Here is a 27,655-nt window from a genome sequence, read left to right as displayed (position 1 = left end):
CCGCGTGCAGCGTACGCCACCTGCGTCCGCGCCTTTTCCATTTCCACCCCGATCTCATCATTCTCTTCTCCCCGTTCCTTCGCTAGTCGTCAGGCTCCGCCGCTCTCCTTCTTCCTCCGCCGCGCGCCGACAAGATGGGGAAGCGCTGGATCCCGCTGGAGGCCAACCCGGACGTCATGAACCAGGTGAGCTCGCGCGCCCCGCCCCGCCCCGGCCTCCGCCTCCGCCTCCGGCGCCGGCAGCTTGCTAGGGTTTCGTTTCCTCCCGTTTCGTGCTGCTCTCGCTGATTGCTGCCGCGGAGTGGGTTTGTGCAGTTCATATGGGGGCTGGGAGTCCCCGAGGGGGATGTGCAGTTCTGCGACGTCTACGGCCTGGACGATGAGCTGCTCGCCATGGTGCCCCAGCCCGTTCTCGCCGTCCTCTTCCTCTACCCCCTCACCTCTCTGGTAAGTACACGCTTTCGTAGTTTCATGTCCGCATTGGGTGGTGTGATCAATGGTGTGCTTCGCTTCGCTTTTGGACTTTTGGTTGTGTGATGCCAAAGCGGGGATTGATCGGTTTGTCGTCTTTTGCTGATCAGGACGAGGAGGAGAAAGAGGAATCAAGTGCTTCTGCCACATCGACCACAAGGGGCAAGGTGTGCTTGTATCATCCTGTTCTGTTTTTTCCTGTCCTGTGACTGTAATGTTTTCGAATTTCGACACGATGCCTTGCCACTTTGGTGATGCTCTGTGGTCTAGGTCCATGCCCTGAAGTAGGAAAGAGAAGGTTTAATTCGAATTGTGCTAGTACCTCTTTCAAAGTTTGAGAGATGTTGATTTGTGTTGTTATAATTGTATGTTGATTATCTTTGTGAAATCTGTGCATGTTACCAGTGTTGGTCCTCCATTCCTTGAAACAGATTTTGTGATTTAGTTTGTTATTCACTGCAATATCATGTTGTGATTACACATATCCACTTGTGTTTATATTTGATAGATGCCCAGAAATTGGAAAAGAAAGTAACTGTAGTTGTTATCTAGGTAACCAGATATTGAATTGTACATTTTTTTCCACTTGTTATTTGTTGCTCTAAGCTCTATCCACACTGCCACACTGGTTTAGTTACTAGTTGAATCAAGTACAGTACTATGTGGAGCTTGTATGTATATTACTTAATAAGCCCTTCGAGAACTGATCCTTTATGCTGTTACTAAATGAAATACTGAATACTCAAGGAATACCACCCTACAATTTTTAGATCATCAAGTAAATCTCCACTGACTGCTTCTGCGTTGTGGTACCAGTACCTACAGAAATGCTACATAAAAATCTATCAAGATACATCTGTTTTCTTTGGTTAATTTGCTTGATATGCACAAAATTTTCTGTGGCACATCACAGCTTTTTACTGGGCAAATACAATTTTAGATGCTCTATGTATCAATTTCGTAATACTATGAAGTACAACTTACTATGATATCCAGCTTTTGTTCTTACTTCATTTTTTATTAATATTCAATAAACTATCCGTTTCATTTTTCAAAGAACCAGTTTATTCACATCTTGCTCCCATTTTCTTATCCTTCCATTTAATGGTATGAATGCCTCTTCTTGTTTATTTTTTGAGTTTGCATAATTTTCTGATGGACATCAATTCACATGTATATTTGTGTTCAGTTTGAACAAATGTTAATTTATTTGAATTTCCTTTTTACCTTGAGAATATTCCTGAGTCAATGTTGGATCTATATTTTTCCATCCCTGAATTTGTGTAGGAATTGAGCAAGAAGGTATACTTTACGAAGCAGACTGTTGGTAATGCTTGTGGAACAGTTGGTGTTATTCATGCAATAGGAAATGCAAAATCTCAGATCAAGCTAGGTAAATTTGGAACTTCATATTTGCATTGAGCTAATGGTGTACTGTCTTACATTTTACAAGTTGCTGTTTTTAGTCACTTATTAGTCTGTGACCTAATATAGAAGGCCAAACTTCTCCTGTTCTTGTGCCAATTCAGGGCCTGGTTTCTCGAATGTAATTAGTAACCAGCAGGCAATAGGCATTCAGGTCTATTTACCAACAGTTAGTACTATTTACGATATCAGGCCTCAGAGTAAATACTTTACTTGGATTTATGAAACTTCATTTTGTCCTCTTGTCTTTGTCACTACTCAAACCAAAAAAAGTTTTACTTAATCAAGTGAGTTTAGCTTGAGACCTGAGGGCATGGTTACTGGCCAATCAGCATATTTGGAGAAAACTACGATGATACTCTATTCAGCTCCTTGTCTGTTTCGCCTTATGTTTCCATGATCTATCATCATAAATTGGAAATTTTTCATATCCTGATCAGTTTTTTTTGCATAATATTATTGATGTATAGTTCATATTTTCATGAAGGCAAGTATTGACGAATCGTAACTTGTCCCAGTAGCTATGCACACTTCTCTCTCTCTCTCTCTCTCTCTCTCTCTCTCTCTGTATGTATGTTGTGAACTATAATTTGTTTTCTTGAACATGCACCTTAAATGGAGTAGTTTAAGTTTTGAATTTGATTAAATTTGACTTGCTTGCAACATTACTTCATGGGTACCTTTCTTATTTGCAGTTGAGGGGTCCTATTTTGAGAAGTTCTATAAGCAAACAGCTGATATGGATCCAATCCAGGTTAATATTCAAATATGTAACTTCATTTTTCTGTACTCTTCATGGTCAATTTTGTTTTGTTCTCATGTATGAAATATTTGCTGCCATCAGCGTGCTACCTTTCTTGAGGAAGATGATGAGATGGAGGATGCACATTCTGTTGCTGCATCTGCTGGTGACACTGATGTAAGCCCACCCAAGAAGTTTCTTCTGATATGTATATTATTTGAGTTCAGCGTTAAATTTTATTCATTGGAGTATGAAATCAGTTTTGCCTCGACATTATTTTTGTTTCAACTCTTTTTGTTCAATGTTGCAGACAGAATACCATTTATAAGAGCCATAGTTAGTAGATTCTTCCGTTTACTAGTTCAGGTGGTAACCTGCAGGGCACTCAAATAATATTCTCCTTGAATGAATGTTCAATAAAACTAAAAGCTCAGTGCAATAATGGTAGATAAATAATTAAATGTCCTTGATAATAGTAGTCCTCTATTCATCTCTAAATTTTGTTGTCTTTTGTCATCTTAAAATTGTCTTGCTTTCATGTGCAGGCTAATGTTGATGTTAATGAACATTTTGTATGTTTCTCCTGTGTTGATGGTAGGTGGTGCCAGTATTGCCCCCAGTAAAATAGTTCATCTTACAGTTAATAGCACATCTACTTATCTATTAGTAAGCTTCTGATATATATATTTTTTCTTGGCATGCATCAGGTGAACTTTATGAGCTTGATGGACGAAAATCACAACCCACATCCCATGGCCCTTCATCACCTGAAACCTTGTTGCAGGTGCAATATTTCCTTCACTTTTGATTGCTTCTTATCTTCAATCTTTTGGTTTAAGAAATATGCAGATTTCTGCAACTTGTCATGTGGTTTGGTTCTTGACCATATAGTTTGGTGCTTTTGTACCTTGTATGTATAAAAGTTTATGAGTAAAATGCACTGCTGGTCCTGGAACTTGGTTTGGTGCCATCCAGATCCCCAAGCTTCCAAAACGCACTTCCAAGTCTCTAAACTTACTAATCGTGCCGTGTGAGGTCCAAATTACTGTAACTTGAATTAATCCGCCTGCATGTCATGCTGATTGCATGATAAGTTGACATGACATACATGTGGGGCCTATATGCCGGTCTTATATCCTCTCTCACCTATCGGCATGTGGGCCCCACATGTCTGTCATTTCATTGTGCCATCAGTGTGTAACGTAGATGTATTAACTCAAGTTATGGTGACTTAGACCTCAAGTGACATAATTAGTAGGTTTAGAGCATCTCCATTCTCCACCAGTCTCCCAATAATATATCCTGAATATGTATGTATTAGGCTTGTCTAGTACTCCCTCCATCCCAAATTATAAGTCATTCCAAGAATTTTGGAGAGTCAAAGTATCTTAAGTTTGACTAAATTTATATGATAACATAATAATATTTATGATACCAACTAAGTATCATTAGGTTCTTCATTAGTTATATTTTCATATTCATATCTATTTGATGTCATAAATCTTTCTAATTTTTTCTATAATGTTGATCAAGCTTGAGATGCTTTGACTCTCCAAGATTCTTAGAATGACTTATAAATTGGGATGGAGGGAGTATTATTTTTGTGAATATTGGGAGAGTTACTATAGCAGTACTCTAATATATCTCCCCCAATACCAATATGAAAGTTGGTCCCCGTAGATACGTATGGGAAAAGATGGCTGCAAAGTGAAAGTTAGGATGGGCCCCTATCGGGGAGATGCAACTTCCCTTTGTTTGAGGGCAGACAATGGAAATATAGTTACTGCTGGATATAAGGGAAAAAACATAGCTACTCCCAATATGACAGTTTTATAGGGATAGGAAAGGTATTGGGGGACTGTTGGAGAAAGAAAAAAACATAGTTACTTCCAGTATGGTATTAGGGACTGCTAGAGATGTTGGCCTGGATGTGCATTTTAGAAGTTTTGGGGTGCCAACGGGACCTAAATGGCACCCCAGCCAAGTTCTAGGAACAAAGGTGCATTTTACTCAAAGTGTACAAAACTGAAGGGTTCAGTGCTATTGTTCCTTTTATGAATAAAGTTTATTATAAATTTTGAGATGTGTATGCTAATGTGTATTTGCATTTAGCTTTGTGCATTCTCTATCTTGCCTAACGCAACATGTGTAATTGTTTATGTACCGATGTATCTTTAATTTGTTTTCCTTCTTTTGTTATATCATATCATAGAAGTGCGATCTGATTGTGTGCTTTAAATCTTCTACAGGATGCTGCAAAAGTCATCAAAGCTAGAATTGCAGAGAACCCTAACTCGATGAACTTCAACGTCATGGCCCTTTCAAAGAAGTGAAGTATACTGTGAATCTGTGATGGATGTGTTTTCTTTGGCAGAATACGGGCCCCTTTTCCTTTCACTTCCGCTGGGCACTGCACCGAGTGGAAGGTTTCATAGGGGAAACATAGGGGGAAAAAACTTCATATGACCTGAGATGTTTAGTTGATGGCTCCATGTATTCTTGTGCCTTCTTGTTGGAAAGAGAAATGGTGGTTCACGATTTCACTTCTTCCGGTGTTTTCGTTGTTGAATGGAGACCTGCATAGGATTGTCTTTGTCGTATCTGAACCATTGTTGCTTCCTCCGCAAATTGATTCCATAAAGCTAGCATTTCTATGTTTTCCATGCAAATGCATGTAGTTTTCTGCCGAATGTGACTTAGGGGTGTTTGGTTAGAGGTGGAAAAGTTTAATAGGTACTGTAGCTCTTTTGTTTTAGGGGGTGCTTGGTTTTTGTTGTTAAAGTTAATAGCTCTTTTGTTTTAGGGGGAGTTTGGTTTGCGTTGTTTTAGGATGTGTTTTCTATGGTTTGCGTTGTTAAAGTTCAACCATTAGTATTCAATCATGGACTAATTAGGCTTAAAAGATTTGTTTCACAAATTACTCTCTAATTATTTAATTACTCTTTCTAAATATTTAAGTTTACCGATGCAAACAACGGAATCGATGACCCCTGGCTAGCCAATGGAAACGTTAGTTGGGGGATTGCATGCAGGGTAACAAACAGCCAAAAACACTAAGATAATGTCTTTTTTTTTGTCTTATTCGTATTTCTATGGTCTCTCTTTGTATTCTGTATATTTTTGTATGTATAGATGCTGAAAACACGATGAAAACCAAAAATGCAAACGCAAAAAAGAATGACCGGACAGTAGCTACTACTGCATGTTGGTGTTCTGCTGTGGAGCTCTGCACGCGGCCTCCAGCGAATTCGCAAGCGACGCCGAGAACGCGGCCATGGCCTGGAACACGGCAGGCAGCTTCCCCTGCACGCCGGTGACCGTGGCCGTCCTCGTGGCGTCGATGGCCTTGGCATGCCTCCGCATCTCGTCCTCCACCATCTTCCGGCAAGCCGCGATCTCGTCCCTGCGCTGCGCCACCTCGTCGCCCGCGTCGCGCGCCTGCATGTGGTCCCTCCACGCCGGCCTCCCCCAGTGCCACATCGACATGACCCCGGGCAGGTACGAGTCGTAGTAGCTCTTCTCCACCTGCCGCAGCATCCTGGACTTGCGGTCCAGCTCCCGGGAGTACTGCCTCACGCGCCGCGCCACCCGCAGCTCGTCGCCCTGGAGCGCGTGGATCGCGCGGGCCGCCCCCGCGAAGCTCTTGATCGCCTTGAGCACGTCCACGCAGTGCACGCGGTCGAGCACCTTCCCCCACCGGTCGACGAACGCCGCGAGCTCCGCCGCCACGGTTGAGGCCGAGGACGAGGCCTCGGCGGCGCCGTTGACCGGCGTCGGCGTCAGCGTGAGCTTGAGCCAGCCGCCGATGGCGTGGACGTAGTCGCGCTGGTGCTTGGCCATGTGCGCCATGGCCGCGGACCAGGCGTTCATGGCGGCCTCGAGCGCCCGCGTCGCCTGGTGGTGGATCTCCGTCGTGGGTTCCATGGACGTGCGGCTGCTCAGCCCGCGCAGCTGCTGCGCGAACAGGCTCTGCGCCTCGTGGTGCTGCCGCATCGCCCGCCACATGTCGAGCGCGGCGTGGCAGAGCTCCAGGAGCTGGCGCGCGAGGTGCGTGTCGCGGAGCTGCGCGACGGCGGACGAGGTCGCGTCCACGGACTCGGAGGCGGTCTCGAGCTGCGCGCGCGCCCTGTCCCACGCCGCCTTGAGCTTCTGGATGTCCACGTCGATCTTCCGGCTGTACTCCTGGTCTCGCAGCTCGGCGAGCTTCTTGTCGTGCCTTATTTGCAGCTTCTCCCTGTCCTGAATGGTCGTTCCAGTGGCTGTTTTTAGCAACTGGCAACAATAATGCAGAGGAAGCAATTGTGTGGTTCTTTTGTTGGATCACCTTGACATCCTTGTAGAGCTTCTTCTCCCATGCGAGGAGCTGCTGCAAGGTGGCGCTGTGCCTCTGCCGGCTGCTCATGCTGTCGATGCGGTCGAGCGGTGGCGCCGAAAGGCAGCAGAGCGCGCCCAAGAAGCTGTGTGAGCCACCTGCAAGCAAATTCAGGTGGCCAGTCAGTGACACACACCACACCACACACGTCTTCTCATCTCATTGGCCAGTCAGTGACTACTGTGAGTACAGTCTGTAATGTGACGCGGCGGCTTACCCTTGAACTCGGTGGTATTGGCCTCAAGCAGGCTGGACACCGTGTCGCCGGCGACGCTGGCCTTGACGAAGTACTCCTCCAGCCCCGCCGCGACCTCCGCGAGGCTGCGGTGCCTCACCACCATCCTGAGCTCCTCTTCGGCACCACCGCCGACGCCGACGCCTTCGGTCCGCGTAGGCGCCGCCACGCCAACGCCAACGTCAGCAGAAACGCCGCTGCCCACTTCCTGCTGCCGCGCCTCGCCCTGTGGCTGTGGCTGCTCCATGGCGCGGAGCAGCGGCGGCGGCGAGGACGGGACGACGACGGCGCGGTGCGCGATCACGGCGGGCGGGGTGTGGTCGGACACCGGGAGCGGCTCGCCGACCGCGAAGCGCGTGAGCGCGGACGCGACGACGCCGAGCGACCGGAGGTAGGCGGCGTGCGAGGCCGCCAGGTGCCGCCGCAGGCGCACGGCCTCCCGCATGAGCCGCCGCCGCTCCCGGCACCGCTTCGTGTGCTCCCGCGCCGCCGCGCGCGCCGCGTCCGCTTCCCGCGACGAGGCGGCTCCCATTCGATCTTTGCTTCGAGGCTAAGCTGCAAGTGGAAGCTAGAGTATGCGAGGAGATCGATCAGGGGAGAGGAAGCTGCGATCGATCGAGTAGGTTTAGGAGGGTTTAGCAGTCGAGGGAGTGTACTTATCGGCGTCGATCATCGTGATGGCGCGTCGGTTATGAATGAACACGCCGCACCCAACAGGGTAGAAAGGAGGACATGGAATGGAAGAGGAGAAAGGCGATGATGGACGGGATCAGCGAAGACGGGAAGGTGGTGGGAAAAAGGAGGGGCATGCATCGCGCCTATTCAGGCCTTGTTTAGTTGGCAAAAACTTTGGTTTTTGCCTACTGTAGCACTTTCGTTTTTATTTGACAAACATTGTCCAATCATAGAGTAACTAGGCTCAAAAGATTCATCTCACAAATTACAAGTAAACTGTGCAATTAGTTTTTATTTTTATTTATATTTAATACTCCATGCATGCGACCAAAGATTCGATGTGACGGAAAATCTTGAAAATTTTTGCGAACTAAACAAGGCCTCAGATGGAGCTTACGCGTATCAAATGCGTGGTGTTTCTTTTTTTTTTTTTAGGGTTGGGTGGGTGCACCAGACAGGATCCCAAAGCCATCCATCCACGTACCTCTGCTGCTTTGCTGATTGATTACTACTAGCTCACACTCCAGCTGGGCGTCAAGTGTAGTGTGTACAGCTGCGTGTTTGCGGTACGTGTTAGATGTTGTAAGCTGACTCGTGTCAGTACGATCGAGCGAGCACACCCTCTCTGCGTATGAGAAAGCTAAAAGCTGTAGTATGATCTAACATTGTAATCAAACAGTTCATCATGATCAAAGTATGTATGTCGAATTTGATTATACGCAAAAAAAAAAAAAAAGCCTAATCAGGCGCATCGGCGAGGAGCGATTGGTCCATGCACAGGTGCCCTCGTATTAATTTGAACTGAATATATGCCCCAATTGGTGCACGTGTTAACCAGAAGGTCAAGTCAAGGTTCTGCTGTGGCAGTGGTTCTAGCACTCCTCGAGGAGTTCAAATTCCCGTTGCACACGGTAGACAGCAGATTGGTTACAAAAGGTCGTCATCATCATCCTAATCCAACGACGACGAATCAGACATGTCTGTACGTGAGCCTTTTCCTTAATTCCTTGCACACGTTAATAAATTCGAATCGTGGGCTGTCGGCTCGAAAGCAAGGAGGAAGAGTGAGGATCTAAATATTCATGGTTAAGAAAGCGAGGATGCGCCATACTAGCTTATCGGCAGCTAGGTCCTCTAGAGCCATCGTGTCATCTCCCACTGTTTGCCCTTGCTCAGCTTTCGCGCTGAGTGCGCCTGCTTTTGCGACGGCCGACGGGGTCCCTTTTTTCCAAAGCGGTTTGAAGGAAGGAAGCCGAATGAATGAACGAACGATATGGTTCATGACTGATTAATGGTCGTCTAGGTAGGAACAGCGGCAACGAAAGCGCATTTCGGTGCATGCAGTCTGCGATTATTTGGGGATGACGATGGAGGAGGAGAGGAGAAGAAAAAAGTTGGAGCTAGCGTGTTTCCCCTCCTTTCTGACGGGTCGCGGAGTCGTCGTGGTCGCCGGAGCGCCACCGTGCGTGCGTGTGCGTTACCCTTACCCGGGCAAGCACGTTCTGGCTCGGCCGTCAAGATAGCGTCAACAAGGTGACTCGACGTGACGTCCGACACCGCTTTTGCATTCGGACGCTGCTTCTGCTTGACCTGAGCTGAGCCATTGCTCTGCACGAGTGTAAAAGGATCTCCTCCTCCTCATACAAGGAACAAAGGGGGGGGGGGGGGGGGGGGGGGGGGGGGGGGGTGAAAAAAAGAGTGTGACAAGGCCGCGGGTCATCCACGGCAAGAAACCTCGGCAGCCGATGCGGGGCTGCCTGCCACTGCCAGCGATCGCTGTCTGTTCTTCAACTTGAAGGCATCATCAGTTCATCACATTAGTCCTCTCGGCTCGTGCGCATCATCTGGACTCGCTAGCTCGTCGTCGATCTTTAGGCCCTGTTTAGTTCCCCACCAAAATTTTTTTCATCCATCCCATCGAATCTTTAGACACATGCATGGAATATTAAATGTACATAAAAAATAAACTAATTACACAGTTTGGTTGAAAATCGCGAGACGAATCTTTTAACCCTAGTTACTCCATGATTAGCCTTAAGTGCTACAGTAACCCACATGTGCTAATGATAGATTAATTATGCTTAATAGATTTGTCTTGCAGTTTCCTGACGAGCTATGTAATTTGTTTTTTTATTAGTTTCTAAAAACCCCTCCCGACATCCTTCCGACACATCCGATGTGATACCCAAAAAATTTTTATTTTCAATCTAAACAGGCCTTAATGCCGTGCCCCCCACATCAGTCGCCGTCACGTTGAATCAGCACTCAGCAGTGAGACCGACCAATGAGGGTTTACCTGCTGGAGAGCATCATGCCGACCGTCTCTCTCTGTCTTTGCTTCGGAAGAAGGGCGAGGGCACGAGAATCACTGGATCGCTTCAGCATTCGTTTATCCGATGCCAATGCCAATGCCATTCGTTTATCCGCTTCAGCATTCGTCTGGATATTCGTCTGCAATAATTAATATGCAACGGAGAGAAGGATCTCCGTTTTCGGCTACGCTTGTAGTATTGCAAGCGCTATTTTGGAAAACGAGAATAGCACTGCGTGGCCACCTCTTTCATCTGAGATTCGAGTAGTCTTGCTTTTCTCTTTTCTTACTTCAATGTTACTCCCTCTGTTTAGGAAAAAAAAAAGTAATTCTATGGTCTTATTTAGTTCACGAAAGAAAAGTTTCGGTTACTGTAGCACATTTATAACTATATCAATTAATGTTCAATTATAGATTAATTATGCTCAAAACATTTATCTCGTAAAATACATATAAACTATGTAATTAATTATTTGTTATCTATATTTAATATTTTATGTATGTGTCCAAACATTTGATAAGATGCAGTGAAAAGTTTTTAGATAGAAACTAAATAAGGCCTGCGTTTCAAAAGCTAAACTAAAAATGAAACACTTATTATGTAAATACCCTTAGTTTATTCTTTAAACTTAGATACTTTTTTGGAGCGAGAGTATATATGTGTGCTCGCTAAATAAGGGGATGTTGGGTTCACTCATCGGCTCTTAAATGTAGTCTCATTTAATCTTATATAGTCATTGTTTATCCAAACACTATGACTAAATAAGACTAAATAGGTTTTAGCCAACTCGTCACTCAAATGTTGCTAAATATAACTTCACAACACCTTTTAGTCAGGCCACCTCACCTTTTAGTCACTTTGAAACTAAACACCTTAACAAACTAAAAGGCCTCTTTTTGTCTCTCTTAGTCCACCAAATTAAATATAGAGTGACTAAACTTTAGGAATTGGTTTAGATGACTAAATTTTAGTATGTCCAAAAGACTTTCTATATTATTCTTAAATTCTAGGAATAGAGATTTTTGTAAAAAAAACTATCATCTAACAGCTTTTCTAAATGGTCATTTAAATGTAGCCATTGTCTATTTTGGATTTTTCGCTAGCCAAAATATAGAAGATGAGTATAACTCTCTAGAGTGTGCATGAGATTTAGCAAAACTATTAGAGAGTGAAAAGATATAGGAAACAATTATATATATATATATATATATATATATATATATATATATATATATATATATATATATATATAAATAATTCTCTAAATAATGATTTAGAGAGTAAGATTTAGAACTTACTTGTGAGATGCTCTAAAGCCCTGTTTAGATTGAAGATAAAAAAAATTTGGGTGTCACATTAAATGTGTCGGAAGAAAGTTGGAAGGGGTTTTTAGAAACTAATAAAAAAATAAATTACATAGCTCGTCTGGAAACTGCAAGATAAATCTATTAAGCATAATTAATATATCGTTAGCACATATGAGTTACTGTAGCACTTAAGACTAATCATAGACTAACTAGGTTTAAAAGATTCGTCTTGCGATTTTTAACCAAACTGTGTAATTAGTTTTTTTTTATCTAATTTAATAGTTCATGCATGTGTCCAAAGATTCGATGAGATGGATGAAATTTTTTTGAGTGAGGAACTAAACAGGGCCTAAGTTAATTTGCAAGTCGGCAAATGGAAACATCGGCTGTCTTCTTTTCGGCTACTTGTTCCATTGCACCCGCCCTGATCCTACGGGCTTTTGAAACCTTTGACGCTCCGGGAATTGAAGGCCAGCTGTTAAGCACAAAACGCCTCATTTTCAGTGGAACCGTGACCCCCTACCATCATGGATAAGCACGAGGTCATTGTTCAAATCAACTCGCTTGCTCATTGGCTAAGAATCTAGGATATTACTAACATTCCAGCCTGAATTAAGAAAAGGATAACTAGGTGTTTTGTTTTTTGATTTGTGCCCAACCCAATGCTGCACCGAGCCACCAACCCATCAGCGTCGCATGCCAAAGCAACGGTGGTGTGGATACTGGATCGATTTGTTTATTTTGGCTAGTGCGCGCTGGTCTCGCACGTGCCGGCTTTTTGTGCGCCGTTTCCAGCGGCGCCTCTGAATTCTCAAATCTGAATACGGCTGCCTCTCCTGCTCGTCTGGTTGGTTTTGAAATGCAGGTCTCTGTCTCTTGACCATGTCTTCAGTTTGACAGCAATTTCCTCCTTCTCGTCTCATGCACGATCGGTAATGGTTAATTATAAAGGATTATCCTTTTGTGAAGGATACTGTACATCTGAGTACCAATAGTTAGGTCTTGTAACCTAAAACTTTACAAGATTCCCCATCACATCGAATCTTGCGGCATATGCATGAAACATTAAATATAGATAAAAAAGATAACTAATTGTACAGTTTACCTGTAAATCACGAGACGAATCTTTTAAGCCTAGTTGCTCCAAAATTAGATAATATTTGTCAAATAAAAACGAAAGCGCTACAGTGTCAAAATCCAAAAAAAAATTTGATCTAAACAAGGCCTTAGTGTGAGTGGGGTTACTAAAAAATAATGAGGAAACGTGCAATGAAATGGTAGTGTTGGACTCTGCATCAGCATCAAGCCAGCAGCAGCGTGCACGCTCCAATTAGACAAATGAACTAGAGCCCGCTGATTTCAAAGGAACCGCTTTGAACACCAAAGAACAAAAAATAATATCCATTCTAGAAATGCTGATGCAAATTTGCACCAGGACCACCACCAGCCTCTCGCAGAGAAGCTTCCGATTTCAACTCATCTGAATCCAATCCAGTGACGCCACAAACACGATTCTGGTTCCACACATTACAAGCTTCTCTCAGAACACCACACTAGCGACCATGGAGGAACGAATTCCATGCGAACCAGGAACATCCTGATGACGATTTCGTCGAGCTCACCACACGCGTTTCTTGGAGCAGTGTGTGTGTTTGATGCGCATCTTGTTGCTCTGTTCTTGCACTGAGCTGAATCCATCAACCACGTCCCCGCTGATACAGCATCAGTTAGCTCACTAGCTGCTGGACCGGGCCGGCGGCGAACCACGGATGGGCCGGGAGGGTCAGCTGGACGGGAGCCTGCGCCGGCGGGGGCGGGACAAGGGCCATGGCCATGGTGGCGGCAGCGGCCTCGCCTCTCTTCCTCCGCTTTGGTGTCCCAGAGGAGGAGGACGATGAAGGTGAAGAAGAGTCGGAGCTCGCGGTCGGCTCGGGGGACGCCCGCTTGTCTCCCACGGCAGGGGCAGGGGCAGCGGCAGTGATTGCGGCGGCGATCTCGGAGCTGATGCGGAGCGGGAAGTTGAGGAGCGCGCGGGAGCCGCGCATGCGGTAGGCGGCGCGGTCGTAGGCCACGGCGGCGTCCTCGGCGCTGTCGTAGGTGCCGAGCCACACGCGGGCGCCGTTCTTGGCCGGATCCCGGATCTCCGCCGCGAACTTGCCCCACGGCCGCTGCCTCACCCCGCGGTAGTGCTTCCCCCTGCCGGCCACCGCCACCGCCGCCTCCTCCTCGCTCGCGGTCCCGGGCGTCATCGCCGCCGCCTCGGTCGGCGTCTCAGGCTCCTCCGCCGCGCGAAGAAGGCCGCCAACCGCGCCACCACCAAGGTACGAATAGGATCCGTGGTCGTAGGGGGAGGAGTCATCGTCCGGGGACGACGCCAGGGGCTCGGGCTTGACGGCGGCGAAGGAGCCGTCGGGGAGCCAGCCCCGGGAGAAGGCGTCGCGGAGCGCGCCGAAGACCACCATGTCGTCGGCGTCGTCGGGGCGGAACGGGAGCGACTCGCTCCACTGGTCCGCCACCAGGCTCCCGAAGCTCGTGCTGCGGCAGTACACCGGCCGCGGCGGCGCCGCGCTCATGCTCACGGACGACGCCGCGGGCTCGTCCAGGAGGTGATGCCGGATGGTGTCCAGCGCTGCCGCCTCGCACGCCGGGTTGAGCAGCAGCATCTTTGTGTTTGTGCTGCGCTGCCGTCACGTGATGTTGTGGTTTGGACTTTTCAAGGGGATTTTAAGGGGTTTGATTCGGAGAAATTTTGTTTCGGAAGGAGGTTGGGAACGGCCGAGGTTTATATAGCGGAGACTGGGCGGAGAGGTGGAGCCGGATCGCAATTTGTCGTCGCGCTTCTAGATCACCTTCCTTGAATTTTCCGGCGTTACTGTCACGTGGGTTCGATCGTTTTCGGAGCTACGGACGGAAGAAACTACTAGTGTTGCAGTTTTGGTTCTGGTAGCACAAATTATAAATAGGTTTGACTGGATTATACTATATTATTATAACCATACTGTATAGTATAAGAAAATCAATACGTTTTGGAACTCATTTTTTTCGAACCGAGGGTTGCCCCCATTTCCATTACCAAGATAACGTAAATACAACGAGTATTATCCCAGATACATGAGAGGAGCAAAAGCTAGAAAACCAAGATCTAAGAACGAACCGTAGCCAGCTTACCAAGCACTCACCCACCTCAGCAATCACCACCTTAACCCTACAGAAAAGCACAAAGCTAGACTGCAGAACATCCAAGCCACAGTACCAACAAACCAAAGACAGACCCTAAGATAGTAAAAGCATATAAAGGCCTATTACAAAAGATCAGGCAAAACAACCGCCACTGAACATCCTTTGCCGAGTCTTCAAATCTTCTTTAGTATGTGACTATCACTCTTCATTCTGACGATCCTCCTCATTGTCCTGCAACAGCAAATAGCTTTCCTTCCGAGGTCTTTTGTTCAACAGATCAGTTGCAATCCTCAGCATAGTGGTAGCTCCTTCTTCCAGCGCTTCCTTATCCATACCTTCATACAAACCTGCCCAGTAACTCATAAGGGCACATGCATGGCATATAATTGAGATAGGGTCAAGAATTATTTTGTTCTCAAAACAGATTTTATTTCTTGCTTTCCATATCGCCCAACAAATGGCCGCTATCCCAACAGTATGAAATTTTTTTCCAGCTGGTAACCATCTCTCACACCAGACCCAACATTGATCCAAAGTCTTGGGTACATTAGTAGCCCCAAAACAAACAGCTACTGTTGCCAAAATCACCTTAGCAGTGCTACATTGAAATAACAGATGATTAACAGTTTCAGGTTGAGGACAAAAAAAGCAAGTAGGATCTCCTTTCCACTTTGGTTTTATCATGTTATCTTTTGTTAAAATTGCGTTTTAAGAGCCAACCACAAGAAGATTTTTAATTTCTTAGGGATTTTCCCTTTCCAGACTTGTTTATAGTAATGACCAGACTCATTAACAGTTAAAGCATTGTAAAGTGATTTAATAGAAAAAAAATCCTTTTTTCCCAAATTTCCAGAAGACTTTATCATCTCTCATACTAAAACAAAACACCGAGACATCATGTAAAATCTTTGACCAATCTATCTGCCATTTATCAATCAGCCATCTATTGAAACTCACTGAATTATAATTTTGTTTTACCTTGTCAACAGAGATATTTTTTTGAAGGCACATATCAAATAAATCAGGAAAAAGAACTTCCAAAGAATCATTGTACAACCATATATTTTCCAAAACAAGGTCTTTTGCCCATTTCCAACTTTCATCTTTCTACCTTGAAGATATACATCACGGATTTTAAGTAGATCAGACCAAATGGCTGAGTTTGTTTGTCTATGTTTCACAGTACAAATAGAATCATTTTTGAGGTATTTAAAGTTAATAATTTGTTGCCAAACTCCATCTTCAGTTTCAAGTTTCCACAGCCATTTACAAAGCAAGCTAATATTCATCTTTCTAATACTTTTGATCCCTAAACCCCCTTTCTTCTTACTTTTACAAATTTTGGTCCATTTGATAAGATGATATTTTTTCTTTGTACCCCCCCCCCTTGCCAAAAAAAAAGTTCTACGGATCTTATCCAGTTTATATGTTATTGTTTTTGGAAGCATGTATATTGACATTTGATAGAAGGGAGCATTACTCAAACTGGAATCAATCAAGGTTTTCCTCCCAGCAATAGACAAAGAATTGCCTTTCCAAACATCCAATTTTCTATAAGCTTTTTCAACCATGGGAAGCCAATCTATAACATGAATTCTGCTAGGACTAACCGGAACTCCCAAGTATTTAATGGGAAAAGAACCCACCTGACAATTGAAAATTCCAGCCTACACCTCAGCCCAATTATCTTCATCATTAATAGTTATGATTTCACTTTTCAGAAAATTGATTTTGAGGCCAGCCATTAACTCAAACATGTATAACAACATTTTTAAATTTCTAGCTCCTTCAATACTATGCTTCAAACAAATAATAGTATCATCAGCGTATTGTAACACAGCTACACTTTTTTCTATAATATGATCAACCAAGCCACAAAAAAGACCATTTGATTGCGCTCGCAAGATCATTCTAGTCAAGCCATCAGCAACGAAGTTAAAAAGTACAGGTGATAAAGGATCACCCTGATGATCAACGCATTTATAGTTTCTGCTAGTATATTGTCTAAGTTTCCATAACGACTGAACTTGTTTGGGATCCACCGGCTGAGGACTGGATTTTCAAGTTCCCAATGGTAGACCCGCTGTTTGAACTCCACTTGTCACCGTAATTACCTGCATCTTATTCCTTATTAGGCGCGTTAAATTAGATTAACTAATTCTCACAAAATTAGAACAACCGTTGAAGCATTATTGACGTACAATAAATAACTATTGATTCTATTCAGTTTTTCTAGAACGGTCAACCACACACGTTCACTATTATTGAAAGACAGACTAAATAATATATCTATATGTAAAATATCCAACTCTACATTACAAAAATAACTTTAAGTAACACCTAAGGGCACGTACAACGGATCTCAGCATGCTGTCTCTATAATATAAAAATTATAGAAAACACCTTGATTTACAGCAGTAAATGAAGAAAGAGAATAGAGCCGTCTCTTCGCGAGAGGACGGCAAAGGCTCGTGCTCCCAGACGTTCTGGCTGACGCACGGATCAGCTGCGGGCGAGCGAGCGCCACCAGGCCTGACTGTCTATCGCGAGCAGCAACAGACCCGCTCTGCAACTTCTGCTCTGGACCGGCAGCTAGCGGTCCCATGGCTGGAGCTGAATCTTGCGACTCAACAACCGTACTCCTCATTGTCATGGTTAATTTGGATATTATTTTCAGATAATTATAATTCTAATTTCTCTTATTTGTAACGATTAATTAATGCTTGAATATGTTATTTTATACCAACAAGCAACATAATAGGATACATGAATCATATTCATGTTTGATCATAGCTACATACAAGCATTAAATAATTTATAGACAGTGAAAAATACAACCATTGTACAAGCTATCTGTTGAGTTGTTTATAAAAGACTTGCAGACAGCAAGCTGTCTGTGGGTTGTACATGCCCTAATCTTCATCGACACGAACCCTATTCTTGTCATAAAAGCAGCCTTATATATTTGCATCTAAATCATCCACCTCCTAGGATAAAAATATTTGAGGATTCAACTAGAGAAACCGATCGACAAGATCAAATGTCTACTTTGAACTTTAAACTCAATACTCTTACGTGCAACAGAAGTATAACTTGTTGTGCGATTGCCTGGATCAGTCATGGACCAAGCTCTCAAATGAGAGAATACAGTTATTTGAAATGAATCAACGCAATTATTTCAAATGAGAAAATGATGGAAATTGTGTGGGCCCAGAATGTCTTTAATTTGTGCGAGCACTATCAGTTGCATGATCGATCGATCATCCGCGCATGCTCGCGGGGCAGCAAATTGGCAAAGACAGCAGGGCCTTGTTTAGTTCACTCCAAAACTAAAAAACTTTTCAAGATTTCTCGTCAAATCGAATCTTGCGACATATATATGGAGCATTAAATATAGATAAAAATAAAAACTAATTATACAATTTATCTATAAATCACGAGACGAATCTCTTAAGTCTAGTTATTTCATAATTGGACAATATTTGTTAAATAAAAATGAAAATGTTACAGTGTCGTTTTACCAAACTAAGTCATCGCAAAGACCTAAAAGGTCATAGGATTCCTCTTCAATCGTGTGTTACTTACATTGTTCCTGGACCATATTCCCAAGAGCCAAGATAAAAAGGAGGAGGAGAAGACGACGACAGCGACCATATCCTCTAGTCTGCCAACCACCAAACTGCTTCTCGCCCTTTGAGTCTTTGACAGCATTTCCTATTGTGTTCGAAACTATTGAGAACAGAAAAAAGGCACGCCATTCGTGTATATTTAACTCGTGCTGATGATAGCCGAGTGCTAGCTAGCTTGAGGCCCTCATTATCCTGCACGTGGTACATTTCACCATGCGTGCCAGTGCCATTATCGCATCGACACAGCGCATACCTTCATTCTTTTTTCTACGTTGGTTTGATTCATCATGGGTCATGGAGGAATCTGACTTTGCAAACAAAACGGATCAGGACCCAGAAAGTATTGATTCTCGTGTACATGAAGCACAACGCTGAGAGGCTGTCAGGAGGATGTGTTTTTGTTGGTTCCTGGCTCGTCCGGCGGTCGAATTGAAATCTGGAGCCAAATCACTGTCGTGTTATTGGCTGGATCAGACATTAGAGTATCTGGTGGCAACATTGACAGGGGAAACCTCACGGTTGCTTCCTCCTCCCTCGAACTCTCTACTGCTCCACGTGCGGCTCGGGGAGTTCAGTAATTGCACCGAAAATCTACTTTGGAAAAAGTACATTACTCTTCAAAAAGAGGGAAAAAAAAAGAGAAAATTCTACAGTGTTTCTCGATGACGTTAACTCACTTCTTTAATCCTTAGTACCACAAAAAAGATCTCGATTTTGTGGTTCCATGTCACTCGAACTGCACAGAAGCTAATAACAACCACAAGAATCTACTATAGCTTACTGACATTTCATAATTTTCCATGAAGATCATCTTGTGGTTGTTGCATACCGGTAGTGGCAGCATAGACCGACGATCGATCGTGCAGGTGCAGCCATCTAGCAAGGCCCTTTCAGACCGATCGTGGAGCAGACATTCAGGCCTTGTTTAGTTCGCAAAATTTTTTAAGATTCCCCGTCACATCAAATCTTGCGGCACATGCATGGAGCATTAAATATAGATGAAAACAAAAACTATTTGCACAGTTCATCTGTAAACCGCGAGATGAATCTTTTGAGTCTAGTTACTCTATAATTGGACAATGTTTGTCAAATAAAAACGAAAATGCTACAGTGCCGTTGTTCACATTTTTTGCGAACTTAACAAGGCCTCATTCAGACGTCGTGATCTGTTTCAGACGACTCTCCTTGGATCAGATGGCGGATGTCTCTCTCTCGCTTCAGAACGGGCTACGGCCGGCGGCACGGCTGATCATTTTTCCTGGGTCGGTCCGGGTGAAATGAACCTGCTCTGAGTCTGTCCTGACACCAACTCCAACCATCAAATTGCAACGAGGCGACGAAAAGAAAAATGCCAGGAGAAACCATTCAAGGCGTCATTTTCGACCTGAGAAAAATAGATAAACAAGACTTTTCGTAGCACTAAATCATCACGTGCTCTGCTGACCGACCTGATCATCCAAAATTCAGAGGATAAACAATACGGGTCATGGTTATAGGGATGCGTGGGTCCCAAGCCCGCGCACGTCTGCACGAGTAAACTTGGAGCTGCACAAGTTGCAAAGCGTTTCCATCTTCCGGGCAGTTTCCTCGCGACGGAGACCGCGGTTCAATGGGACCTGATCATCCTGACAGTGACAGCTCCAATTGGCCGCTGCCAGTTTATGTTCTTGGGCCTTGTTTAGTTCCAAAATATTTTACAAAATCGACACTGTAGTTTTTTTCGTTTGTATTTGACAAATATTGTACAATCATATACTAACTAGGCTCAAAAGATTCGTCTCGTCAATTTCGACCAAACTGTGTAATTAGTTTTTATTTTTGTCTATATTTAGTACTTCATACATATGTCTAAAGATTCGATGTGACGGGAAATCTGAAAAATTTTGCAAAATTTTTTGAAACTAAACAAGGCCTTGACATATTCCAGATTTCCTGTCCTTGTGACGCATCGCAACGGCGATGGATAGCGATGCGACGATAGTGGTTTACGCTTAAACACTTGCTACGGGAGGGCATCACGTGGGTAACCTATAGCAACACACCGACCGTCTCCAACAAAGTCTTCTCTAACAACAAGACCTAAAAGACAACAATCTCTGCAAATAGGTCTCGAGGAGAGAGGATACCCAAATTTTATACCTCTCCTGCTCCTGATAGCCAAAATGGATCTGTATGGGTACTCTGTTGGAGGCTATTTTGGATTTGGGTTTGGCCTTCGACCAGAGCAACTCGGGTGTTTTATTGAGCCATCAAACCCATTCTTGGGTTTTCATCCAACGCATAAGTTTTCGGCTGCGTGGATAGAAATCTGAATGAGCTATGGTGTGTCCTACAGACTAGTTAAAATACTCCCACAAGCGCCGAGTAAATCTCCGCGTTGATATCATTTGTCTTTCAATACAATCGAGATGTATCTAGTCGTTAGATTCTTTCCCCTTTTTTTATGGCTCGTCGCCCACAACCGATCTTAGGCCTTGTTAGTTAACACTTTCGTTTTTATTTGATAAACATTGTCTAAATATAAAGTAACTAGTCTTAAAAGATTCATCTCATGATTTATAGACAAACGGTGTAATTAATTTTTTGTTTTTATCTATATTTAATGTTTCATGCATGTGCCGCAAGATTCGATGCGACAAAGAATCTTGAAAAGTTTTTGATTTTTAGATGAAACTAAACAAGACCTTAGAGCTTTGTATCATGTGTACGGTGTGACTTATCATAATTATGATCCTGCCTAAACCTATAGATATTCTCCTCTACTACCTATATACGCATGGCGTACACATCCATTCCGTGTTTATTCTAAACGGTTCCCCAACAATAATACTGTGTTCTGCATGATAGTTGCAGATATTAAACAACCGGACAAGTCAGAGATGCTACAGATATATCAAAACAAAAACTGTCTAATGAATTATATCAAGGATAAATTGAGTCTCTTAGTTTTACCTCAGTTGGACCAAGCATATTGAAGTTGTCTTCTTTTAACTATAAATAATTCAATCATCTCTATACTACTCAAAATATTATTTTTCTATATAGATTTACCATTCTACTCTTAATTACGTAAAAAATTTCAAAAATATAATTATCACACCTTTTCTTCATGTGTTGATCCTAGCAATTTTAGTACCCCGTGCCTTTCTCCATTTGGTTCCTTTTGGTGTGCCTCCCCATGTCTCTCCAATTGGTGCCTTTTGGTTTCTCTCTACCCATCGGATCACTCCTCGTGAGCCATGCATTTTCCAGCAACTATAGTAAAAATTCTCTAAATATATATATATGTACATATGATAAACATTGTGAACTCGTATATTTTTTATTTCTAATGAATATGATCGTATATGTTCCATCTTTAAGAGACCTGTTACACCTAGACCACCTTGATCTTTGAGGCGACAAGGAATATCCCACTTGGCAAAGTGGTATTTTGCTTCTTATTATTACCTTGCCAAAAGAATCTTCATCAATAGAAATCAATTCTCTTTATAATACCTTATGGGATTTCGAAGGAGGACATTATAAATACAATTAGATTACTAAGGATTGAATCTAATAAAACTCAGGTACCTGAGACATGCTAAGGTATTAGTTTTGAGATGATTAGACCTAATGGTTCCAGAGCCTAATGGGTGCAGCTGTAGGTATGCATTCTTGCTTGTTAAACTTTGCAAGTAACAGTACTTCTAGTCTATGTGAGTAACCTGTTATTGCCTCCATGACCAAGCCCCCTTGCATCACCACCACCACTCCCTTCCTTCTCCCAATGTGAGGGCCTCGTCGGCACAATGGAGGAGCAAAACCCTCTGTCATTCGGTCTAATCATAGTAGCTAGTAGGTAAGTTAAGATTTAGATTAAATGAATTCTGCCATATGGGCTACGAGGTGGTATCCTTAGGGCCTGTTTGGTTTCTCTTGCTAAATTTTAGCTAGCTAAAATTATTTTAGCTACTCTTAGGTGACTAATGTAACTAAACTATTTTAGCTCATTTTAGTCAATGTGTTTGGAACTTTAGCTACTAAATAACTAAAGTTTAACTAGCTAAAATTTAGCAAGGGGAACCAAACAGGGCCTTAGTCTTTTTTTTAAGGATGGTATCCCTTAGTCAATAGCCCATTGCTTGGAATCAAGTTATAAGCCCAACTTTCTTAATGAAAGCGGCCCATGAATAATAAGGCCCATAAAAAGGCACGTCCAGGAAAACGGTAGAAGCATATGGGCAACAAGGTCTTTTCCCTCCACTCCCGGCCTCCTCCCTCCACTCCCGGCGACCTCGCCGCCGCCGTGGCCATGGACCGGTGGACCGGCGTCCTCCACGTCCCACTTTCCCGAGGCGGACCCCTCTTCCGCGTCGCCGCCTCACTCCTCCTCTCGCCCGCCAAAACGCTCGCCGTAAGGCCAAAACTTTCCCTTTCCTCTTCCGAGTTCAGACACTGGCCTTCTGCCTGCCTCGCCTACAGAGCCTGAACTCTCTGATGGCAGCAGGTTCCACGGGTCAACGCGATCCTTTTCACGGGCGACCGCGTCCGCGGCACCGGCGATCCGGCGATCGAACGGCTCTCGGACGCCGCCCACCTGGCTGGGGTCCTCGCTGCGAAGCTCCCTGTGGAGACCAATGCGTGGGTGGTCGACGCCGCATGCTTTGCTGGGTCATTTGCGGTGTACCGGGAACTTGTTCCGACCGTGGACGGCGCCGGAGACCCCAAGGGGTATGACCCCACTGGCCTTCCGGCCGCTGCCGGTGTTGCCAACATCCTTGCACACAGCATCGGTGAGGTATAATGTTTAGTGAATTCCGCAGATACGAATTGTTAGCACAAATCATCTTTAGTCAGCTGCAAAGATCATCGGATTGCTGCATAGTTTGGCTTCAGGGTTCCTATTTCTGTGCCATTCTCCCTTCAAGAAGTTTCTACTAACATGCAATGCAAATGCAATCAAAGATACTTTTCCCACTGCTTGTAGCTGTAGAGCTGTAGTGGATTCTGTTGTGTGGTTAGATTTTCCAACGCAGGAACTGTGGGGAAAATGGTATTTTTGCTACTTTAAGTAATTAGCACTCCTGAATTAATTTGTATTGAATATCTTGGATTTTTCTATTGGGATAAAGAGGTCCGTTTTAGTAACTGGACGACAAAGACAAACTAGTTTGTTTCCTTCTTTGTTCTAAGAATGTTGACTGAGCCTCACTCATTTGGTTCACGTTTGATGACATTAGCAAATGTTCCTCTAATTTTCCTTGCTGAAATAATGCTTAGGTACTTATGACATAATGCTCCAGTTAATTTTTGCAATAGACTGTTGGCTGATAAATTCAACCATTTGCATCAGTAATGGAAAAAACCTGCTGACTGGTGTAATATTACTAGAGTGCACAAACTAGATCCTTGCTTTCTTTAACTCGAAGGTTATTTCTTAATCTACATTTTTTTTGCATACTGGGACATTTGGAAGACCCCATCATTTTAATATTTCCGTGCTGTTATTATGTTGACATATTGTGTTCATACGGTTTTTATTTTTTCTAATGTTTCTGACCTAAACTGAAGCATCCCAGTTGTTTTTTCTTCCTGAAGTAATCCTAGGCCTTGTTTAGTTCCCATCGAAATCCAAAAAGTTTTCAAGATTCCCCGTCACATCAAATTTTGCGGCACATGCATGAAGCACTAAATATAGATAAAAACAAAAACTAATTACACAGTTTACCTGTAAATCACGAGATGAATCTTTTGAGCCTAGTTAGTCTATGATTGAATAATATTTGTCAAATAAAAACAAAAATGCTACAGTACCGAAATCCGAAATCTTTTCGGAACTAAACAAGGCCTAGCTGTATATTCCTTTTTAGATGACCCTGTTTGATTTTTCATTCCGTACCTTTCTTGTAGTCATGCCATCATGGTAGACTTCATACTATAAAATCCTGGGCTTTGCCATCCTCCTCTTTAACCTTTTCGCCACATATTATGTGATTAACAGATACAAAATCGGTTCTTGGGGTTCTCAGCAAAGGATTCGGCAGCCAATCAGCATCCTTCAGAATCATTATCATCCTACTCTCCTCCTAGGACTATCATCCTTGGCTTCAGCAAGGGTGGAGTTGTTGTCAACCAACTTGTGACAGAACTTTCTCGTTGGGCATCAGAGTCAATGAAAAACACAGTTGATATTTCAAGACCAAACCCATCGCATTTGACCGAGAATCTCTTGGTTCCTACTTCAAATAGTGATGTGTTATCAAGTATTTCTGAATTCCACTATGTGGATGTTGGCCTCAACTGTGCTGGAGCATACATAACTGAACATGCAGTGATCAAGAGGATATGCGATTATGTTGTACATGCTGATAAGAACCTCCGCTTTGTCCTTCATGGTACTCCAAGGCAGTGGTCTGATCCGAACCGAACATGGATCCGGAAGGAGAAAGACATAATGCTCCAGGTACTTCGAGATGAGGCTCAGAGGAGTGAGCGAAGACTTGTGTCATCTGAGAAGGTGTATTTTGAGGGTAGACCTCGCAGCCTGCTGATGCATTTTGAGATTTTGGAAGCAATGGATATAAGCTGATACTCAATACGTACAGGTTTTAGCCTTGTATTTTATCCAAACATTTGCTACAGATAATGTAATGTGAATATACTTCAGGGGTCTTAGATGCTTTTCTTCATGCTGAATTCAAGGTAGTGACATTCTGTTATTTGTCTTTTACAAGGTAGTGGATTCTGTGCTGTGGTTAGATTTCCTAATGCAGGAACTGTGGGGGAAATGGTATTTTTTCTACTTTTAAGTAATTAACGTGCTATTCAAAGCTTTAAGCTGCTATTGTAACACTCCTGAACTAATCTGTATTGAATATACCTTGGATTTTCTATTGGGATAACATGGTGCCACTTTAATAACTGGATGACAAACTAGTTTGTTTCCTTCTTTGTTCTAAGAATATTGACTGAGCCTCACTCATTTGGTTCACATTTGATGACATTAGCAAATGTTCCTCTAATTTTCCTTGCTGAGATAATGCTTAGGTACTGATGACATAATGCTCCAGTTAATTTGTGTAATACACTGTTGCTTGATAAATTCAACCATTGGCGTTGGTAATGGACAAAACCTGCTGACCGGTGTAATATTACTAGAGTGCTCAAACTAGATTCTTGCTTTCTTTAACTCGAAAGTTATTTCTTATCAACATTTTTTTTTTTTGCATACTGGGACATTTAGAAGATCCCATCATTTCAATATTTTCCATGCTGTTATTTTTTCGAAAGGCTGAATTTTCATTCCATGCTGTTATTATGTTGACATATTGTGTTTATACGGTTTTGAATTTTTCTAATGTTTCTGACCTATACTGAAGCATCCCAGTCCCAGCTGTATTTGTTTTCTGAAGTAATCCTTGCTGTATATTCTTTTTTAGGTAAACCTGTTTGAATTTTCATTCAGTAACTTTCTTGTAACCATGCCATCATGGTAAACTTCATACTATAAAACTCTGTGCTTTTTCATCCTCTTTAATCTTTTCCCCACATATTATGTGATTAACAGATACAAAATTTGTTCTTGGAGTTCTCAGCAAAGGATTTGGCTGTCAGTCAGCATTCTTCAGCATCGTTGTCATCCTACTCTCCTCCTAGGACTATCATCCTTGGCTTCAGCAAAGGTGGAGTTGTTGTCAACCAACTTGTGACAGAACTTTCTCGTTGGGCATCAGGATCAGTGAAAAACACGGTTCATGTCTTGAGACCAAATCCATCGCATTTGACCCTGAATCTCTTGGTTCCTACTTCAAGTAGTGATGTGTTATCAAGTATTTCTGAATTCCACTATGTGGATGTTGGCCTCAACTGTGCTGGAGCATACATAACTGACCATGCAGTGATCAAGAGGATATGGATTATGTTGTACATGCTGGTAAGAACCTCTGCTTTGTCCTTCATGGTACTCCAAGGCAGTGGTCTGATCCGAACCGCTCATGGATCTGGAATGAGAAAGACATAATGTTCCAGGTGCTTCGAGATGAGGCTCAGAGGAGTGAGCGAAGACTTGTGTAATCTGAAAAGTTGTATTTTGAGGGTAAACCTAGCAGCCTGCTGATGCATTTTGAGATTTTGGAAGCGATGGATATAAGCTGATACTCGATCCGTAAAGCTTGTAGCCTTGTATTTTCTCCAGAGCATTTGCTACAGATAATACAATGTGAATATACTTCAGGAGTCTTAGATGCTACTTTCCTTCATGCTGAATTCAAGTTAGTGCCATTCCGTTAGTTGTCTTTTCCAAGATAGTGCAAGAGAAGTCATAGTTGACGATCAAAAACAGTTGAATACCTCAAATTGAAATGATCTTATAGGAATACTTATGTGAGGTTCTTTGTCTGAAGATATTTTTGTTTTACTTTGGAGATAAGCGTCTTTTTTCTTCTTACTTTTCTTGCTGTGCTTATGAAAAGATTTGGCGCAGACTCTCCATTACGATTTCTGCTCAAGGCTGTCAGGATAATATGTTCTGTTTTGCTGATGCATGACTTGCCGGCCTGCCATTTTCATTCTGCCATGCGGTCGGCGGCGGATTGTCTTTTGTTATTCAGCTGTGAACAAGTCTCCGGAATTCAGCAAAACGACCAGCGCCCTGGGTATCTGCTGGCTGCAACCTAGTTGTCGGATCGGAATCGGATATAGCAGCACGACCACGGGGCCGAGCAGTGACGTTTTCCCGCAACTGAATCCTGATTGGATGGACGCGCTTAGTTATTTTTATTCAGTTACTGTTGGTCTGTTGCGATATGCAAAGGAATGTTGAGCAATTCTTCGTCAAACAGAAGGGATCTCATCTCATGGTCCACGGGACGCATAAAGATGAAGCCGTAGGTGTAGGATAATGCCAGTAGTGGTTCTGTTAGTAAAGTGGCTAGTGTCATAAAAAAATTTCGATGGTGATTCCAGCTGCATTCTTCTCACTGTTCTTGTCTCACTCCCCGGAGAAGAGGCTTGAACCAGTCAAACGACAGTGTTTGCTGTTTGATTCAAACAAGTTGCCAGATAGTTTTAGCATGAGGCCTTTCAATCGTACCCGTAGACGAATCGGGTTGGTGCCCCTGTGATCTCTCGTATCTTTATACTGGACGTCCAAATCCGATCCTGCAGTTCCAGACAAAGGCAAATCTATTTTTTATTCTTTTTGGAAACATGAGAACTGAGAAGAGTTCTATACTGCATCGGCAACAATTTGCAAACGTGTAAGACGGTCGCGACCGGATCACGGAGCTTAATTGGACGCATGCGATCAGTTGGTTGCTGCTGGTCAT

At 43.4% G+C, this 27,655-nt stretch overlaps 4 protein-coding genes across 9 annotated transcripts; 2 read left to right on the top strand and 2 right to left on the bottom strand.

Moving 5' to 3' along the window:
- LOC8076243 (ubiquitin carboxyl-terminal hydrolase 3) lies at positions 12-5,291 on the top strand. Its single transcript, XM_002454504.2, has 9 exons — positions 12-185; positions 315-446; positions 581-637; positions 1,758-1,863; positions 2,591-2,649; positions 2,740-2,814; positions 3,183-3,231; positions 3,345-3,421; positions 4,887-5,291. The coding sequence occupies exons 1-9, from the start codon at positions 135-137 to the stop codon at positions 4,968-4,970; spliced, it is 690 nt and encodes a 229-aa protein (XP_002454549.1). The 5' UTR covers positions 12-134; the 3' UTR covers positions 4,971-5,291.
- LOC8076242 lies at positions 5,435-8,068 on the bottom strand. Of its 2 annotated transcripts, none has more exons than XM_021458740.1 (3): positions 7,901-8,068; positions 7,227-7,812; positions 5,435-7,107 (listed from the first exon to the last, which is right to left on the bottom strand). In XM_021458740.1, the coding sequence occupies exons 2-3, from the start codon at positions 7,774-7,776 to the stop codon at positions 5,648-5,650; spliced, it is 2,010 nt and encodes a 669-aa protein (XP_021314415.1). In that variant the 5' UTR covers positions 7,777-7,812; positions 7,901-8,068; the 3' UTR covers positions 5,435-5,647. The 2 variants fall into 2 exon arrangements, with proteins under 2 accessions (XP_021314415.1, XP_021314416.1); XM_021458741.1 differs by having other exon boundaries at positions 5,697-6,876; positions 6,962-7,107; positions 7,227-8,060.
- On the bottom strand, positions 12,869-14,402 carry LOC8073968 (ethylene-responsive transcription factor 2). Its single transcript, XM_002452772.2, has one exon. The coding sequence runs from the start codon at positions 14,199-14,201 to the stop codon at positions 13,266-13,268; it is 936 nt and encodes a 311-aa protein (XP_002452817.1). The 5' UTR covers positions 14,202-14,402; the 3' UTR covers positions 12,869-13,265.
- On the top strand, positions 22,574-26,732 carry LOC8073967. Of its 5 annotated transcripts, none has more exons than XR_002451896.1 (4): positions 22,574-22,743; positions 22,834-23,127; positions 24,331-25,031; positions 25,897-26,732. XR_002451896.1 is itself a non-coding variant. In XM_021458333.1 (3 exons), exons 1-3 carry the CDS (start codon positions 22,642-22,644, stop codon positions 24,916-24,918), a joined length of 984 nt encoding a protein of 327 aa, XP_021314008.1. In that variant the 5' UTR covers positions 22,574-22,641; the 3' UTR covers positions 24,919-26,730. The 5 variants fall into 5 exon arrangements, 2 of the variants coding, with proteins under 2 accessions (XP_021314008.1, XP_021314009.1); XR_002451895.1 differs by having other exon boundaries at positions 24,331-25,119; XR_002451894.1 differs by having other exon boundaries at positions 24,331-25,768; positions 25,897-26,730.

Source organism: Sorghum bicolor, chromosome 4 (genome assembly GCF_000003195.3).
Source record: "Sorghum bicolor cultivar BTx623 chromosome 4, Sorghum_bicolor_NCBIv3, whole genome shotgun sequence".
Classification (NCBI taxonomy): domain Eukaryota; kingdom Viridiplantae; phylum Streptophyta; class Magnoliopsida; order Poales; family Poaceae; genus Sorghum; species Sorghum bicolor.
This window is presented reverse-complemented; position numbering and strand designations above follow the sequence as displayed.

Bases quoted from the DNA above. Each gene is read 5' to 3' on its own strand.
- LOC8076243 (XM_002454504.2), top strand. From the start codon at position 135: ATGGGGAAGCGCTGGATCCCGCTGGAGGCCAACCCGGACGTCATGAAC. The intron at 186-314 runs GTGAGCTCGCGC...GGGTTTGTGCAG, and splicing joins ACCCGGACGTCATGAACCAG to TTCATATGGGGGCTGGGAGT. The intron at 1,864-2,590 runs GTAAATTTGGAA...TCTTATTTGCAG, and splicing joins AAAATCTCAGATCAAGCTAG to TTGAGGGGTCCTATTTTGAG.
- LOC8076242 (XM_021458740.1), bottom strand. From the start codon at position 7,776: ATGGGAGCCGCCTCGTCGCGGGAAGCGGACGCGGCGCGCGCGGCGGCG. The intron at 7,108-7,226 runs GTAAGCCGCCGC...ATTTGCTTGCAG, and splicing joins CAATACCACCGAGTTCAAGG to GTGGCTCACACAGCTTCTTG.
- LOC8073968 (XM_002452772.2), bottom strand. From the start codon at position 14,201: ATGCTGCTGCTCAACCCGGCGTGCGAGGCGGCAGCGCTGGACACCATC.
- LOC8073967 (XM_021458333.1), top strand. From the start codon at position 22,642: ATGGACCGGTGGACCGGCGTCCTCCACGTCCCACTTTCCCGAGGCGGA. The intron at 22,744-22,833 runs GTAAGGCCAAAA...CTCTGATGGCAG, and splicing joins CGCCCGCCAAAACGCTCGCC to CAGGTTCCACGGGTCAACGC. The intron at 23,128-24,330 runs GTATAATGTTTA...TGTGATTAACAG, and splicing joins TTGCACACAGCATCGGTGAG to ATACAAAATCGGTTCTTGGG.